The following is a 19,187-nucleotide window of genomic DNA, read 5'->3' as shown; positions in this document are numbered from 1 at the left end:
TCAGCTGATTACGTAATACTAATATTTTTTAGGATGGCGTGTAGTTCGTGATGGACTCGCATGGTTGCTGCAACCAGACTATCTACCCCTACGCGAACGATCGCTGTAGAACTGGTCACCGTAATCCTTGTTACCAATTGCTCTTCTCGGCTTTGCAACTTGGAATGTTCGAGGTTTGACGAAGACAGACAAGCAGTGCTTGCTTGCTAACGACTGTGACAGGTATGACTTGGACATTATAGGGATTCAAGAGACTAAAATTTGTCAGTTTGAGGATAAGAAACTACCAGGAAATCATCGCCTCCTTTTGTTTGATCAGAAGACAGGACGTCATGGTGGACTGGGTTTCTTAATCAACGCTCGTGTAAATCATTATTTCCGTTCATTTCATCAGATCAGCGATCGAGTTGCTTTCATGGACTTTTTTATTCCATCCAAGTTTGTTAACAAACCACCATGCAAAATGCGAATCGTGAACTGTTACAGTCCAACCAACCCAAAAACGTTATCAAATCCGGCTGCTACTGACCATTTTTACTGTGAGCTTCAGGAAGCAATTAATGTGCCTGCAAGACATGAAATCTGGATCCTAGGAGATTTCAATGCCAAACTTGGCAAAAGGTCTGATCATGACTTTCAAAATGGCCTTCATAAGAACATTGGAAGGCATGGCGTTGGAAGACGAAATGAAAATGGTGGGAGATTATTGGATTTTCTTGTTTCTAATGGTTTGTTTGCTGCAAACACTGCATTTCGTCATTCCAGTCGTCATATAACCACAAGAACTGGTTGGATGAAAGACAAGAAGACCAAAAGAAGTCGCCCTTATTTTTCTCAGATTGATTATGTTTTATGCCGGTCACGCAGCACTGTTTTTCTCAATGATGCAAGGGCCTATGCAGGAGCTAAACTACATTCTGATCATAAGATTGTAAAAGCTACCATAGACCTGAGGCAGCAAACTAAGTTATACCGAAACAGTACATCAGCTGCTAAAAGGTACAACACGACATCGCTGGTTTGTAACAAGGAACTACAAGATCAGTACCAGCAAACTGTCACTCAGCAAATTGACAGTCTTCCACCTTCCGCTGACACTAAGACAGGATTCGAACAGCTGTTTGAAACTATCAAGTCTTCAGCCTCTAACACTGTGGGTGTCAAGAAGAAAACCCAAAGGCATCATCATTCATCAGATCAGCATGTATGTAATATGTCTGACGAGAGACACAAACTTTTACAAGAACTGAACGACAATTCAGTTAGAGACAGGACAGTATTGAGAAAACGTATCAATAAACTCAAGAACGATATCAATAAACGTCTTAAAGTGCTAGAGACAGCTCTAGCCAACCAACTAGCTGACACCATCAACGCTGCAGATGACACGAAGAGGATGTTCGAGGCTACCAGAGCTCTTGCTGCCAACAAAGAGTCAGAGCCAATATCTGTCTTCAACTCTGAAAATCAGCTAGTTGCAAGTGACGATGAGAAAGCAAGTATCATTAGAGAGTGGTTTAAAAATCACTACACCAGCTCAGACCCTCCTTTGGTACCTTTCACTGGACTCCCACGTCCTCTGAATACTCCTATAACTTCCTTAGAAGTCCAATATGCTGCTTCAAAGTTGAAAAATGGGAAAGCAGTAGGTCCTGATGAGATTCCTAACGAGCTGCTGAAGTACGCACCACCTGTATTCTTCCAGCAATATGCATGTCTCATTAATCGATCATTCGAAGTACATGAGCATGTACCCTCTTTTACGGAAGGGTTTCTAACCCCTCTTCAGAAGCCAGGGAAACCAAAAGGACCTCTAAAGAGCCTCAGACCTCTTTGCCTTCTGAATGGAACTGGGAAACTGCTCTCCTTGATTACTCTACACAGAATTCAAAGACAAATTGCAGAGTACACAGGACCATGGCAAAATGCCTACAAGGCTGGTCATAGTTGTGCCAATATTGTCTGGACTCAACGAATTCTGATTTCTGTTGTGAAAGAGAAGAGATGGGAGTTCCACAAGATGGGAATCGACATGAGCTCGGCCTTCGATACCATCAAGAGATCAGTTATCCTGGAACTTTTGGCTGATGCTGGTTGTTGTGAGGATGACATTCGTTTGGCGAGATACTTGCTCTCCAACACCAAATTGAGGATAAAAATCAACAACACCATTTCTTTAGAGTTTGAAACATCCGAGGGTTCGTTTCAAGGTGATGCTGCATCTGGTGCATTCTTCACACTGTACTTTGCTGGAGCTTTGTACCACTTCCGCGCAGTAGTGATTACCATTCGGCCTAACCCACCGTTCAACCCCGAGACCCTCATGCCTATTGAATGGGAATACGCCGACGATGGCGATTTTGCAGACGAGGATGAGGAAACTCTTAAAGAAATGCTGCCCATATGTAAGGAGATCCTTGAAGAATGGAACCTGTTTGTGAACGAGGACAAAACAGAACATGTCCACTTCTACATTGCAGATAAGGACGAGGTAGACGCCAAGGGTGAACCCGTGAAGAACAGAGAGCCCTGGCGCAACACTATTTCTCTTGGATCCAAGCTCTGCAGTAAGGCTGATATCTCTCGCCGATGCATCCTTGCTTACGTTGCCTTTGAGAAATACAGCAAGGTATGGGCAGAGAAATCCCGCATTTCTCTTCCTGTAAAAATCAAGCTGTATGAAGCATTTGTTACCCCTGTTTTATTGTACAACTGTAACAGCTGGGCAGCTCCACAGAACATTATCAATAAAGTTGATGTGTGTCAACGCAAACATCTAAGACGTATCATCAACATGACCTATCCCCGCATCATCAGCAACAAGGACTTGTATGCTCGTTGCAATGTAACTCCACTTTCAGAGAGAGTTCATAAATCCCGCTGGAAAATGTTTGGGCACATTCTTCGTAGCGACTGCAACTCACCACCACAACTAGCTCTAAATTTTGCTGTTGATAGTATGTCAAATATGAGGGGAAGGATTGGTAGACATCAATGTAATATTTTTAAAACTATTTTAGACGATTTGAATAAAAGAAAGATTAATTTGAATAATAGTGACGACTTGACAGACTTAAGGTATTTAGCCTCGAACCGCCAATTGTGGAGAAATTTATTTTAAATTTGTTTATTTCGATAATTTCAGTTTTAAGTTCAATTTTTTTGCATAATTTTTGATTTTGATAAGTTCAGTTTTAAGTTCCATTTTTTGTATTTATAGTAAGTTTTCAGTTCTACAAGTCTTTTAAGTAGACTTATCAGGTCTTTAGGATGTTCTTAGTAACTACTTTGGATTTGTGTAAAGTTTGATAATAATAAATAATAAATATGTAAACGACCGTCGACCCTTAACATTTCGGGATCGGAAGAAAGCGGCACGTACTATTTCGACGAAATTTATACAAGTTACTAACATCGTTGATTCATGATGCCAATCTTTCACAGCTCAGTGGTGCATTTCGCCGAAAAGTTGACATACGTTGCATGCCACTTTTCGAAACATGTATCAACCGAAAAGCATTATTGGATACCGAGAAGCATTTTTGGATGCGCGGCGCGACACACTTACAGTAACGCATCGCGTTGATTCACGATGTCAATCCTTCACTGTTCATGTTCACAGCTCGGCGAGGCCCAGTCATGGTGCATATCGCCAATTTAGTAACATAGTTGGTCAGTTCGTACAAAAGTCGTAAAAAATTCGTACAGTTCGGCACGTTTTTTCAGTTCGGGATTAGTTTGGGAAAAAGTCGCCTCATAAATTTTCGAAATATATAATAAAAAGCTAATTGCAAAAATTTGTGTTAAAATGGCGGGAAACGATGACGTGCGGATGCATGTTAATATTTTAAATCTGAAATGTAACCTCCCGGACAAAAATAACAAATTTTTCGGACTGAAGTAATTACTGATTAAAAAACAAAATTTTTTTAAAAAATTCGGTAAAAATTCCTCGACAGCTTTTTAAAATTTGTACAGTTCGACACCTTTTAAAAGTTCGTACATACAGTAACGTACTCAGAATAAAACAAATATTCAGAATAAAACAAATATTATATTCAAATCTCTTTATTCAACAATATTAAATCATTATAGAACCTAATTTGTGGCTTGATCGTTAAATGTTAGGGCTATTCTGTTAGCTGATGCTGACAGGCACTGCATGGGGCAGAGACTTAGGACCATTACGCTGGAGGCTTACAATGACCCTTTTTGAACCCCATGGCAGTGCTAGTTTTATTATGGTACAAATTGTAAATCGAAGTTATGAAAACGATCAAGTCACTCCTGTTTTACACTATCAACAGCTACTTAAAACAACCTAGATTGTACAACTCACTTTGAAGATTAAACTGTTAAGTGATGAGTGACCAAGTATGTTTAGTAAAGCACTAGTGGTTGCAAGAAGCATTATATTATTGGCTGCACGGCGCGGCCCAGTAGTGGTAGTGCATCGCGCTACAACAAACATCGTCAAATAGATTACTCGAAGCTCAAAGCCGTAAAGTATATATCCAAAATAATTCCGATCAACAGCTACTTAAAACAACCTAGATTGTACAACTCACTTTGAAGATTAAACTGTTAAGTGATGACTGACCAAGTATGTTTAGTAAAGCACTAGTGGTTGCAAGAAGCATTATATTATTGGCTGCACGGCGCGGCCCAGTAGTGGTAGTGCATCGCGCTACAACAAACATCGTCAAATAGATTACTCGAAGCTCAAAGCCGTAAAGTATATATCCAAAATAATTCCGATCCCGAGGATTGTTACTGGGCCGCGCTCAGCCTGTCATTCCGCCAAATCTTTATTTGCCAAATCTTAATGTTTATGAACATGTACATAATAGCCTGGGTCCCCAGGTAAGAGGATTGACACAACTTATAAATTTATAATATATTAATTCTAAATAGAAGATCCTGGTAAATACGTATCTTTCCTTGACATAATGTTCACCTTCGATTCCTTAGGATCCCTCCAAACGGATTTGTTCATAAAGCCAACAGACTCTCGTTCATATCTACATTTTAAAAGCTCCCACCCTAACCATATCTATTCCGGTATCGTGTACTCTCAATGCCTTAGACTCAGAAGGATCATCAACTGCCAAGAACGCCTGAAAGAACATCTCAACAACCTCAAAAAAGCCTTCCTTGCCGCATGTTACCCTAGAAAAATGATTGAGAACATCAGTAATAAGGTCCTCAACACAGCAAGATCACTGTCACGCAAAGTTCAGGCTCCTGATGACCAGACATCATTACATCTTCCAATCAGGGTCATATCTACTTATGGTAGTGATGATGACCTGGTGTCTGTGACTAAGAAGTATGAAGAACACCTCTCAAGAACGAGGAGTTTCAGTGAAAGTGACACTGCTGAAACATCCCAAGAGACCTCCTCAACATCCGCCACGCCTAGGAAGACGATTTTCAGTTACACAAAGAAAACAGGGCCAAGCCTAAAATCTCGCCTCGTCAAATTGAAAGAACTTGCTTTAGGAGCTCAACATGGCCCAACCAGCAAATGCAATGTGCCAAGATGCAAATGTAGTGAACTTGTCAAAGGCACCCGTGAATTCAAAGTGAACGGCAAGAAGGTTAAAGCTTCCCCTGGAAACTGCCAGAGCTACAACATCATTTATCTGTTCCAATGTAGTGTCTGTGGAAAGGCTTACGTCGGTCGCACAACTCGATCTCTACGGGTTAGGACTGGAGAACATAGGGTCAAATATTATAAACTTTTAAATGGTGATAAGGTAGATGAAACAAGTGATGAATATAGTTTGGGTTTACATTTGTTGGATCATGGTTTTAGACAAAGGGAAGATTTTAACAAAATTTTTAATGTGTCAATTATTGATAATTCTAGTCCTAAAACTTTGGATGTCCGTGAACATAAATATATTCAACTACTCAAGACTTTAAAACCTTTGGGAATTAACACTATAAATCCTTTTGGCCTTCCATTACTCCTAACATCTTAATTTTAACTTTATAACCGTTTTAAGAGTGTTCAGATTTTTAAAGGAATTTTGGGTTTTACTAACTTTTTACAATTTCTAGGGCTTATGTCACTGAAGATGACGCCTTGCAACATGTTTGACAATAGCCTGTAGATTGATAGTTTGATCTCAGTATTTACAACAATTCATCTAGTTTGATTGATTCAAAGGGAAAAAAATTCCTCAATTCTAAATACTGAATGCATCGCATTTTGATTTTAAGGGTTTTGGTATTTTCGTAGCTAAATTGCACTAAAGCTTTCGCGCTTGCACTTCACACATAAAACCTATAACCAACGTTAGATATTTAACGTTTAACAACGTTTTATATGTAACCTACATACAACTTTAAAATGTAGTTGAATTTTAAACTCTGCTTATAGTTAATAAGGTAACCTTGATCTGACGTCAAATAATAAACGTTTTGCAACGTTAAAAATAAAACTTATAACCAACGTTAGATATTTAACGTTTAACAACTATAGCCATAGCTATAGCTGTCGCCGCGATATCTAGCGCTAGATAGCGCTATCTAGCGCTAACAAGCGTTATCTAGTGGAGAATGTCGGTTTGTGACAGTTTACGCTAGATAGCGCTATCTAGCGCTAGCTGTCGCCGCGATATCTAGCGCTAGATAGCGCTATCTAGCATAAACTATCACAAACCGACATTCTCCGCTAGATAGCGCCAGATAGCGCTAGATAGCGCTAGATAGCGCTGCGTCAGATGTCATTGCGACATATAGCGTTAGATAGCGCTAGATACCGCTAGATGTCGCAAAAAAAAGGGCGGAAATTTTATGAAAATAGCGCTATCTGTCGCCTGGCGTCAGTGCTGCGTGCTTAGCGTCATCTAGCGTCATCTAGCGTCATATAGCGTCATATAGCGCTAGATAGCGCTAGATAGCGCTAGATAGCGCTAGATAGCGACATTCGAAAGGTGCCGTGCACTTAGCGACAATGTCGCTAATTGGCGTCATCTAGCGTCATCTAGCGTCATCTAGCGTCATCTATCATCATCTGGCGATATTTCACGCTAGATGACGCTAGATGACGCTAGATGACGTCATATGTCGAATTTCAACTATCAGTAAAGGTCCGTAGATTCAATGATCTCATTAACAGCCTCACTGCAAGTTGCTTCATTTCTCCCAATAATGGTCACATTAGCCCCCAACCAAGCAAGCTCCAAGGCAGTGGGTCTCCCTATTTCCACGTTGCCTCCAGTTACTATCACAGACTTCCCCGACAAATCCATTATCATCAGTATTACATGGACACTATCTTGCTTCTATAGCACATTTTTTGATTAGGCTGTGAATTCCTATAGAATTGTGAAGATTGTTCCTTCGTCCAAATTTTTTTAAATAACCCATGATTTAATATTAATTATTATTATTATCGATCTTTACACAAATTTAAAGTTGTTAACAATAAACATCCTAAAGATCTGATAAGTCTACAAAGAAGATCGGTAAAAACATATTAAATGGTGATAACTTAAATACTAAAACATATTAATAGTGGGGGAGGGTTCACCCTGATTTTTTTGTGAAACTTGGTTTCGAGATAGCAGTTGACCAACAAACTAGGACCAGTGACCGAACTTTTGAGGGGGTCCCGGACCCCAACCGCCAAACGGTGCCCGCGGGGCAGCCACGCCCATATTTGGTCCAAATTAGGCCCAATTTAGCCAAATACCCTGAACATGCCCAAAATCCAGATTTTAGGTGCTCTACTTGTAGCTAGTGGTCCCCTGAACTCGTATATGAATTTCCATCAAGATTGGACAAAAAATGACTGAGTTATGAGTAAAAAACCATATGACCATATTTGGGCATACGCACCAAATTTGATCGATTTTGGCCCCTATATTGGTCAAATATCAATATTTTTGAATGAAACCAACTTTATATGGAAGGTAAGCCTATACTACACATTCTCTATGATTATCAGCTCAGTATCTACCTAACTGTGGATTCTGTGTTCAAATAATCGCAAAAAATGAACAAAATTGCCCATATCTCAGTTCGCGATATTTGCAAAACTGATTTCGCTCAAAACAATAGAACTCAACAGGGTTACAATATTTTTGCCTGAAATGATCAGAATCAACGTAGAATCGCATTTCGACCTTAAGTTTTGGGACAGAATTTTGAGTTTTGGCGGCCAAATTCTGAATTTCGCATTGCGAATTTTACCTAACTGTGGATTCTGTATCTACCTAACTGTGGATTTTGGAATTTGGCCGCCAAATTTTTTTAAAGGCCTAACTCAAAATTCTGTCCCAAAACTTAAGGTCGAAATGCGATTCTACGTTGATTCTGAAAATTTCAGGCAAAAATATTGAAACCCTGTTGAGTTCTATTGTTTTGAGCGAAATCAGTTTTTTTTTTTTTTTTTTTTTTTTTTTTTTAGAGGCTGGGCCTGGTTGGCCCACGAGAGGATAGCATATGAATGCTTTGCCTACCTCTGGGGTATGGCAGTCCTGTGGGAGGATGCCAGCGGAATCAAGATGTGTAATCAAGGATGATGGTGAGTGTTGTGGGGTGTGTCATAGATAAACGCTTAAGTGGTGGTTGAGTGTGGAAGATAGAGGCGAAATAAGACGGTGTTAAAGTAGTCGCTATGTTACACCAGTCTGGTCCAACTCCTCTGGCACCACTAAGCGTTTAGTGTGGTTTGTAAAGTTGACAATGGTGGAGATGTGTTGGTTGTCGAATATGTCATTGACAGAGAGGTAGTAGTCCCGGAAGTCGCGAACTGAGATATGGGCAATTTTGTTCATTTTTTGCGATTATTTGAACACAGAATCCACAGTTAGGTAGATACTGAGCTGATAATCATAGAGAATGTGTAGTATAGGCTTACCTTCCATATAAATACTCTAGTAGCAGGGAATAGTTGAGTGTGCACTTCGATGTACACGATTTCTGACAACACAGGGTTGTTTGTTAGATCATTCTTAACCAAAATCGATTAGGTACGCAATTTGTGTCGCTAGACATAACCCTACAGGGCAAATTTTCTAAATTACCCTCAGTCGCGTATACGGGATTTTTGTATTTCAGCTCCTAAAGGTCATAGAGACTTAAACTTTAGCTTAAAATTACCGCAATGGCCACATTTATATACAAGTTATGAAGCAACATAAGGTCTCCAGTGCTTCGTTTTATAGATATTGACAAAAAACTGTTTTTTGGCTCAGCGAACCAAAAATGGCACTGAATTTTGGTAACTTGAACTAGGAAGGTCGTAGAGACTTGAATTTTAGCTTAAAATGACCGCAAACATCATATTTATATACAACTTATAAAGCAATATAAGCCCTTTAATGCTTATTTGTTAAGATATTGACAAAAATCAGTCATTTTGGCTACACGTGTTAGGAAAAATACCAAATTGGGCAACTACTTTGGTCTTTTTTTGACAAGTTTTGTGCTCAAGTTATTAAAATGTGCTTTGCAGTTGTATATCGGGTGTTTTCTTCCAATATGGGTTTCGGTATAAATCCGGAAGCACCCGGTTCATGGTTGATAAGGGCTAAAAACCCTGAAATGTCAGGCGATGGGCGAGACAATTGTCTGAATTTGGTTATAAAATCACTCTTTGCTAGGGTTTGCTTTTTTTCCGCTACATCGATCCGCTTTCTTACTACTAATCATCCCCCTCTACATCATTCACTTTTAGATACATGATTTCTATAAGTTCTTGAAGGTACATCCGGCATGATGTAAAGTCTATATCAAAGCATTTTAATGTGGTTTTAACAAGTTGCAAGATATTCAAGTTCACAAATAAAACAAAGATTGTAGGTTATCCTTCTATTACATATTGAGTAATTTTGGCTACACATGTGAGGAAAGATACCAAATTGGTTTACCAAACAAAGATTGTAGGTTACCTATTATTCTTTACGTGATTATTTACGAAACTTCATAGTCAAACCTGTATTCTTTTTAATATTTAATATTTATCCACATTTTCTATAAGAATATTATTGGGAGTCATTGTTGTGGTTACAATTCGATTAAATCAGTATTTCCAAGCAAAAAAAACTGTCCCAAATATCTCCTCCGAATATGGTCCGCTAGTTCGAAATTTTAGCGCTTATAAACGTTATTGTTAGACATTACATTAGGGTAACACTATTCATGAGACCAGATGTAGTGATCTATTCAGATAAAGCGAAGAAGGTGCATCTGAATGAGGAGAACTTTGCTGATCAAGAGAAAAGAATATGAAGAGATATCAGCAGCTGACAGAAGAGATAGAAGCCAACGGATGGGCTTGCAAGCTCCAGACAGTAGGAGTGGGAGCTCGAGGCATTTACAACTGCAGCCTCCAAACCTTTATGAACCACCTGAGTGTAAACTAAAGAGAAAAAGGCCTGCATGAAGATCACTGAAATTAGCATGAGGGCATCATACACCATCTATCTGTCCAGAAACACCATTATATGGACAGATGATTGGGCCCATAAAACATGTTTGATACCGCTATGAACCCGTTATAAGCCGGGGACTACCATGGAAGTGATATTGCTGTGTCGCTGAAAGACCCTACTACCATTCAAAGATGTACCTTATCACGCCAAACAGTTATGCTTGTAGGTGAATACTGAATATGCAATTATATAGTTGAACTACTGTATGATACTCCATTCAAAATAGATTTAAGATGACGCTAATGTACACTGTACAACATCCGCATCCACAACGTTTATCTGTAATCAAAAAGTTACGCTTTGATTTCCCGATTCAAAATGTTTAATACTGTCAACCCGAATAATTTGATAATAACTAAAAATGTACCTTTGAAGGTTAGTATTACCTTGGAAATAATTATTTTTACAAACTACCGTTCAAAACTTATAGAACAGTAGTTAGATTGGCTACCCACAATTATATTACAACGTCGTGGCCCGTGGGGTCAGTCGATATTGTTGCTACAAATCAGGAGCAAGCGTCTTGAAACAGGATACCATAAATCTGTATAAGTTTTAAGTAGTTTCATTCTACTTTTAATATTATTATTGGGTCGTTTACGTTTAAATTATATTTGGCCATTTTATAGCCTCCCCCTCAAAAAGCCCACAATTACTCAATATGTAATAGAAGGATAACCTACAATCTTTGTTTTATTTGTGAACTTGAATATCTTGCAACTTGTTAAAACCACATTAAAATGCTTTGATATAGACTTTACATCATGCCGGATGTACCTTCAAGAACTTATAGAAATCATGTATCTAAAAGTGAATGATGTAGAGGGGGATGATTAGTAGTAAGAAAGCGGATCGATGTAGCGGAAAAAAGCAAACCCTAGCAAAGAGTGATTTTATAACCAAATTCAGACAATTGTCTCGCCCATCGCCTGACATTTCAGGGTTTTTAGCCCTTATCAACCATGAACCGGGTGCTTCCGGATTTATACCGAAACCCATATTGGAAGAAAACACCCGATATACAACTGCAAAGCACATTTTAATAACTTGAGCACAAAACTTGTCAAAAAAAGACCAAAGTAGTTGCCCAATTTGGTATTTTTCCTAACACGTGTAGCCAAAATGACTGATTTTTGTCAATATCTTAACAAATAAGCATTAAAGGGCTTATATTGCTTTATAAGTTGTATATAAATATGATGTTTGCGGTCATTTTAAGCTAAAATTCAAGTCTCTACGACCTTCCTAGTTCAAGTTACCAAAATTCAGTGCCATTTTTGGTTCGCTGAGCCAAAAAACAGTTTTTTGTCAATATCTATAAAACGAAGCACTGGAGACCTTATGTTGCTTCATAACTTGTATATAAATGTGGCCATTGCGGTAATTTTAAGCTAAAGTTTAAGTCTCTATGACCTTTAGGAGCTGAAATACAAAAATCCCGTATACGCGACTGAGGGTAATTTAGAAAATTTGCCCTGTAGGGTTATGTCTAGCGACACAAATTGCGTACCTAATCGATTTTGGTTAAGAATGATCTAACAAACAACCCTGTGTTGTCAGAAATCGTGTACATCGAAGTGCACACTCAACTATTCCCTGCTACTGGAGTAAAAGTTGGTTTCATTCAAAAATATTGATATTTGACCAATATAGGGGCCAAAATCGATCAAATTTGGTGAGTATGCCCAAATATGGTCATATGGTTTTTTGCTCATAACTCAGTCATTTTTTGTCCAATCTTGATGGAAATTCATATACGAGTTCAGGGGACCACTAGCTACAAGTAGAGCACCTAAAATCTGGATTTTGGGCATGTTCGGGGTATTTGGCTAAATTGGGCCTATTTTGGACCAAATATGGGCGTGGCTGCCCCGCGGGCACCGTTTGGCGGTTGGGGTCCGGGACCCCCTCAAAAGTTCGGTCACTGGTCTTAGTTTGTTGGTCAACTGCTATCTCGAAACTAAGTTTCACAAAAAAATCAGGGTGAACCCCCCCCCCCCCCCCCCCCCCTTAATAGTTATTGATAGTTATTGGACGTTATCAATGACCTGACGAGAAATTAGACCAACTTCCTTATACGGTCATATCACGTGATCAAGACAGTTGTTCGCCAATATCTTGCCAGGGGAGCATTTAAACCCTATTATATATGTCATGGGGGTGATTCGGAATCAGCATCCAAAAATACACCAAATCAGGTTACTTTCATACCCTCAGGACCTGGCAGGTTACTAATAACATGTTAAAGTTATTGAGACGTTTCAATAAGATACCATGATTAAATGATGATCATCTGATTTCTTAATCATTTTTAGCTGAAGAACGCAATATCCCAAATGGCTAATAATAGGACCAACTGCCAAGATAACAAAAACTTAACAGAAATAGATGCCAAACCTTAATTTCGAACCAACTAAGCTACTGCACCTGTTTACAGGTCACAACATTTTAATCCTATATATAGAGATTATAAGCAAATGAAAAGCCTGGTTTAAATATCACAATACAAGTACGAAACTGTAACTAAATTTATCACAACAATGAATTTAACTTTAAGATAAGGTTTAGGTAAATTACAAAATCTCATTACATAAACAAAGAATATAAACTAATTAGGTTAACTACAGACGTGTTTAATATAAATTCTGAATTGAGTTCAAAATATAATAATATGATACAAGAAGGGTTCACAAAACTGCAACTAAAATTATCACAATATGGGCAATTCTCATAAAAAGCGTCATTTACTCCCTCGAATTTTCAATCTCATATCATTTCATTTCAGTAAATAACAAAACGTTGATTCAAGCACCAATTGATTGATAAACGTTTGAAATTTACTGTGTCATCACTTTTAACATGAATAACTTAAAAACTGATTATCAATTTAAATAATTAATAAAAAAACAGGCTTTTTTCAGGTGTCAGCACTTTGTCCTGTCCGTGACGCCTGATTCTATCCTATGTAGTACCGTTATTTATGGTCCAATTTCAATGGGACAAGAACTAAAATATTCCTCCTTGGCCAATTTATCTATGTGACAAATATGAATTAATTTGTACCTAAAATGTTGTTGCAATTAAATTAATTGTGGAGAATAATTAAAGGTGTCGTCACGTCCGTGACGTCCGTGACGCCTGAAAATGAGTCACGGACGTGACAATGTCTTATTCTGTCACGTCTGTGATGCATCACGGGCGTGACTATGGCTTATTTTGTCGTGTCTGTGACACTTTTTTTAGAGTTTCTAATTGAATTCAAGCATTAGAACTTCCTTGATACCTCAATTAGAGTGTTCCAATTGATTCTATCAGGTATACTAAAACCTCAATAATCATTTGGGAATACAAATTCAAAGATTCAGAACCCCTAACGTGGCAAGTCACAAAGTGCTATGATAACACAATATCTATGGTACAAAAGTGCAAAAAGCTTTTAAAGCGAGGAAAAAACATATAATAGAAACATGGAATGTAACCGGATAGGAAATGGAATTATCACATCAATGTACAATGTAACAACTATAACACTCATTTGTGGAATGTAGGAGGGAGGTGAATGGTGTTCAAGGTTGCCAAAATCGATTAAATTTTGTGTTCAAAGTTACCCAGTGCCGTTAAAAATTACCCCAGGCTGTTCCAAGTTACCCCATGTTCCAAGTTACCCCATCCTACCCTACTGTATACGTGAAAAGTATTTATCAGTATGTATCATATACATAAATTACATACAGTTTTTAGATTTCAGCTACTCTAAAAGTGCATACAGACGGGACAAAATAAGAATTGTCCTGTCCGTGACCAGTCACGGACGTGACTATTCTTATTTTGTCCTGTCCGTAACCCGTCACGGACGTGACAAAAACGTCACGGACGGACACCCAATTTAAACACTGATTGGTCAATTTAGCAGCTAAAAAGTCTGCAAACTGCTGACACTACAATGGTGTCCAATAGAGATCTTTATAAGCTAACGCATGATATAACTTTTATAGAAATTGGAGGAAAAAATTTCTATTAGTGATTTGTGACGCTTTTTATGAGAATTGCCCATATATAACATAATATTATCAGACAGTTGCAGTTGTAGCACTGAAAGTAATATTATCAACAATGTATGTACATGTAAGCTTTACTTCTCGGATTTACTTCTAAAAGATTTAATTCTAAAAAATATCTCGTTCTACATAACAATTAATCTGATATAAACCTAATATAAATAGTTAATCTGACAGCTCTGACCTCACTTACTCATAAATTTCTCCACAACCACCATGCTTACCTCCCACAGCTTCTTCTGTAACTCTTTGCTTACAAAACCGTCCTTTACAGGCTGTATCTTACTATCCTTATAGTACATCCCATTACCTGCACTTACATCAGTTGTAGCACAATGTAGCGTAGTAACAGCTCCTTCATCAGGGGACTTTAGACAGGGTGCAAAACATTTACCAATTATGCATTGAAAACAGCTGCCCATAGAGCGAGCAAGGTTTGTTTTCACTACTCCTGGATGTAGGGACACGCAGGTTAGGTCAGGATATTGCTCTATCAATTCCTTTGCAAACAGCACACGACAAGTGTTGCTTAAACCATACTGTAGTAACCCTGACTTAGCAACTGGTTTGAATATTGCTGGGTTTTCTCCTTCCATCATGTCAAGCGTTATTCTGCCACTTGCGTATGCATCAGAGGCTACAACCACTACTCTACCCTTTACTGAGATCAAGAGGTCTTTTAACAAGTGAGTTAAGAAAAAGTGTCCAAGATAGTTGATCCCAGTAGTTGCCTCGATTCCCTGCTCAGTTTCATTAAATGGGGGAGTAACAACACCAGCGTTATTTACAAGTATGTCTAGTTCTGTGTGAGTTGCTTTGTATTCATCAGCAAACTTTTGAATCCCGGAAAACGATGCGAGATCCACTATTTTGAAGTCAACCTGAATTAAATCAAATATTTAGTAAATTATAATATACAATTACCTTCCCTCAATAGATGAAATTAAAAATGTTACAGTAAAACCCAAATATATATCTCAATGTAAATTTTTTTTAATTATGAAATATCCTGCAGATAAATACAAATAGAGTGACAGGCAATTCAACATTAATTAATTGAGTTAAGCTATCTAAACTTACCTTTTGATTACCAGTAGATTCAATGATCTCATTAACAGCCTCACTGCAAGTTGCTTCATTTCTCCCAATAATGGTCACATTAGCCCCCAACCTAGCAAGCTCCAAGGCAGTAGGTCTTCCTATTCCCACGTTGCCTCCAGTTACTATCACAGACTTCCCCGACAAATCCATTACCATCAGTATTACAGGGACACTATCTTGCTTCCTTAGCACATTTTTGATTAGGCTGTGAATTCCTATAGAATTGTGAAGATTGTTCCTTCGTACAAATTTTTTTAAATAACCCATGATTTAATATTCATTATTATTATTATCGATCTTTACACAAATCTACAGCCCTGCTTGATTGGACTGTCAAAGATTTTGACTGCGCAAACCTTATTTCCCAAACATTATAACTGGCTGGTCACACACATCTCAATTAAAATTACCCTAGGCTACTGTTTTCCAAGTCTTGTCCTGTGAGTAAAGTATGTGTGAGAAAGTTTTAATAAAATGATTGTATATTTACTTTTGAATCTTTAAAATCTAATTTGAGAATGAAGTTTAAAGAAATTTTTAATTAGCACTGTATAGTTTAAGATATTTATAGCTTATTATAACCATTGATACAAAGGCCATAATCTTTCGCCAGCTCTCCAATATCCAACTTTAAGCTGCATTTTATATCCTTGAACTACACAATATAAACTAAAGAATGTTTTAGTGTAGACTTTTTGTCACAACAAGACTGCAACCTATAATAACAACTATAAACAGAACCCCTAATGTCTGCTTACAATTTTTCTTCTAGTCCTAATCTGAGCCTTGTCTCTATAAACTTAACTGAACTAGCGTTTCGGTGTGTGCAAAAGCTTCCAGGCACGTGCATTCCTTGCCCCGTTAGTTACCTGTCCTTCCAAAACCAAACTGAATTGTTTTACATCTTTTTATTCTGTAAAAATGTGCTAAAATTAAATTTCTTGTTTCATTGAAATTTCTTGTTTCATTGAGTTGTTAACAATAAACATCCTTAAGATATTATAAGTCTACAAAGAAGATCGGTAAAAAAATATTAATGGCAATAACTTAAATACTTAAACATATTAATAGTTATTGATAGTTATTGGACATTATCAATGACCTGACGAGAAATTAGACCAACTTCCTTATACGGTCATATCACGTGACCAAGACAGTTTTTCGCCAATATCTTGCCAGGGGAGCATTTTAACCCTATTATATATGTCATGGGGGGTGATTCGGAATCAGCATCCAAAAATACACCAAATCAGGTTACTTTCATACCCTCAGGACCTGGCAGGTTACTAATAACATGTTAAAGTTATTGAGACGTTTCAATAAGATACCATGATTAAATGATGATCATCTGATTTCTTAATCATTTTTAGTTGAAGAACGCAATATCCCGAATGGCTAATAATAGGACCAACTGCCAAGATAACAAAAACTTAACAGAAATAGATGCCAAACCTTAATTTCGAACCAACTGAGCTACTGTACCTATTTACAAGTCAAAACATTTTAATCCTAGAGATTATAAGCAAATGAAAAACATGGGTTTAAATATTACAATACAAGTACGAAACTGTAACTAAATTTATCACAACAATGAATTTAACTTTAAGATAAGGTTTAGGTAAATTACAAAATCTCATTACACAAACAAAGAATATAAACTTATTAGGCTAACTACAGACGTGTTTAATATAAATTCTGAATTGAGTTCAAAATATAATAATACGTATACGATACAAGAGGGGTTAAAAAACTACAAATAAAATTATCACAATATGTAACATAATATTATCAGACAGTTGCAGTTGTACCACTGAAAGTAATATAACAATGTATGTACATGTAAGCTTATCAAGATTTACTTCTAAAGATTTACTTCTAAGATTTGCTTCTAAAAAATATCTGGTTCTACAATAAATCTGATAAAAACCTAATATGAATAGTTAATCTGACAGCGCTGACCTCACTTACTCATAAATTTCTCCACAACCGCCATGCTTACCTCCCACAGCTTCTTCTGCAACTCTTTGCTTACAAAACCATCCTTTACAGGCTGTATCTTACTATCCTTATAGTACATCCCATTACCTGCACTTACATCAGTTGTAGCACAATGTAGCGTAGTAACAGCTCCTTCATCAGGGGACTTTAGACAGGGCGCAAAACATTTACCAATGCATTGAAAACAGCAGCCAACAGAGCGAGCAATGTTTGTTTTCACTGCTCCTGGATGTAAGGACACACAAGTTAGGTCAGGATATTGCTCTATCAATTCCTTTGCAAACAGCACACGACACGTGTTGCTTAAACCATACTGTTGAAACCCTGACTTAGCAACTGGTTTGAATATTGCTGGGTTTTCTCCTTCCATCATGTCAAGCGTTATTCTCCCACTTGCGTATGCATCAGAGGCTACAACCACTACTCTACCCTTTACTGAGATCAAGAGGTCTTTTAACAAGTGAGTTAAGAAAAAGTGTCCAAGATAGTTGATCCCAGTAGTTGCCTCGATTCCCTGCTCAGTTTCTTTAAATGGGGGAGCAACAACACCAGCGTTATTTACAAGTATGTCTAGTTTTGTGTGAGTTGCTTTGTATTCATCAGCAAACTTTTGAATTCCAGAAAACGATGCGAGATCCACTATTTTGAAGTCAACCTAAATTGAATCAAATATTTAGTAACTTGTATACAATTGCCTTCCGTCAATAGATGAAATTAGAAATGTTACAGTAAAATCCAAATACATATCTCAAATGTCAATGTAAATAACAAAAAATTCTGAAATATCCTGCAGATAAATACAAATAGAGTGACAGGCAATTCAACATTAATTAATTGAGTTAAGCTATCTAAACTTACCTTTTGATTACCAGTAGATTCAATGATCTCATTAACAGCCTCACTGCAAGTTGCTTCATTTCTCCCAATAATGGTCACATTAGCCCCCAACCTAGCAAGCTCCAAGGCAGTGGGTCTCCCTATTCCCACGTTGCCTCCAGTTACTATCACAGACTTCTCCGACAAATCCATTATCATCAGTATTACAGGTACACTATCTTGCTTCCCTAGCACATTTTTTGATTAGGCTGTGAATTCCTATAGAAATGTGAAGATTGTTACTTCGTACAAATTATTTAAAATAACCCATGATTTAATATTAATTATTATTATCATTGATCTTTAAACGAATCTGAAGTAATTAATAATAAACATCCTAAATATCTGATAAGTCTACAAAGAAAATCGGTAAAAACATATTAAATGGCAATAACTCAAATACTAAAACAAAAAGTAATAAAACTAGATTCAGGTGATATAAGTTGATAAAGGAAAACAAATTTTAGGAAAACAAATTTAAATTTTGGTATTTATTAATAACAATCAAAACATATCATATCATAAAAATAAAGCCGCGCGTTGGTTGACTGCCTCAGTAAGGTGAATAATTTAAGCTTGAAGGTGCGCATTTACAGAACCTTATGCGGCGATCACATATTCACGAGGACCTGTGAGCGCCAAAATTAATTTAAAGTTTCTAGAAATCATACATCACTACGAGTTACTCATGCTTTTGGATTAT

At 37.4% G+C, this 19,187-nt stretch overlaps 3 protein-coding genes across 3 annotated transcripts in view; all 3 read right to left on the bottom strand.

Moving 5' to 3' along the window:
* LOC134819128 (N-acetylglucosamine-1-phosphodiester alpha-N-acetylglucosaminidase-like) overlaps positions 1 to 19,187 on the bottom strand; it is a 57,364-nt gene that overhangs the window by 9,248 nt on the left and 28,929 nt on the right. The window lies entirely within an intron of this gene.
* Positions 14,615 to 15,802, bottom strand: LOC134819129 (retinol dehydrogenase 12-like). Its single transcript, XM_063828903.1, has 2 exons — positions 15,590 to 15,802; positions 14,615 to 15,390 (listed from the first exon to the last, which is right to left on the bottom strand). Exons 1-2 carry the CDS (start codon positions 15,764 to 15,766, stop codon positions 14,695 to 14,697), a joined length of 873 nt encoding a protein of 290 aa, XP_063684973.1. The 5' UTR covers positions 15,767 to 15,802; the 3' UTR covers positions 14,615 to 14,694.
* Positions 17,571 to 18,637, bottom strand: LOC134820117 (retinol dehydrogenase 12-like). Its single transcript, XM_063830339.1, has 2 exons — positions 18,467 to 18,637; positions 17,571 to 18,263 (listed from the first exon to the last, which is right to left on the bottom strand). The coding sequence occupies exons 1-2, from the start codon at positions 18,635 to 18,637 to the stop codon at positions 17,571 to 17,573; spliced, it is 864 nt and encodes a 287-aa protein (XP_063686409.1).

This window comes from Bolinopsis microptera, chromosome 8 (genome assembly GCF_026151205.1).
Source record: "Bolinopsis microptera isolate Bmic1 chromosome 8, MBARI_Bmic_1.0, whole genome shotgun sequence".
Classification (NCBI taxonomy): domain Eukaryota; kingdom Metazoa; phylum Ctenophora; class Tentaculata; order Lobata; family Bolinopsidae; genus Bolinopsis; species Bolinopsis microptera.
The sequence above is the reverse complement of the archived record's forward strand: the minus strand, read 5'-3'. Positions and strand labels throughout refer to the sequence as shown.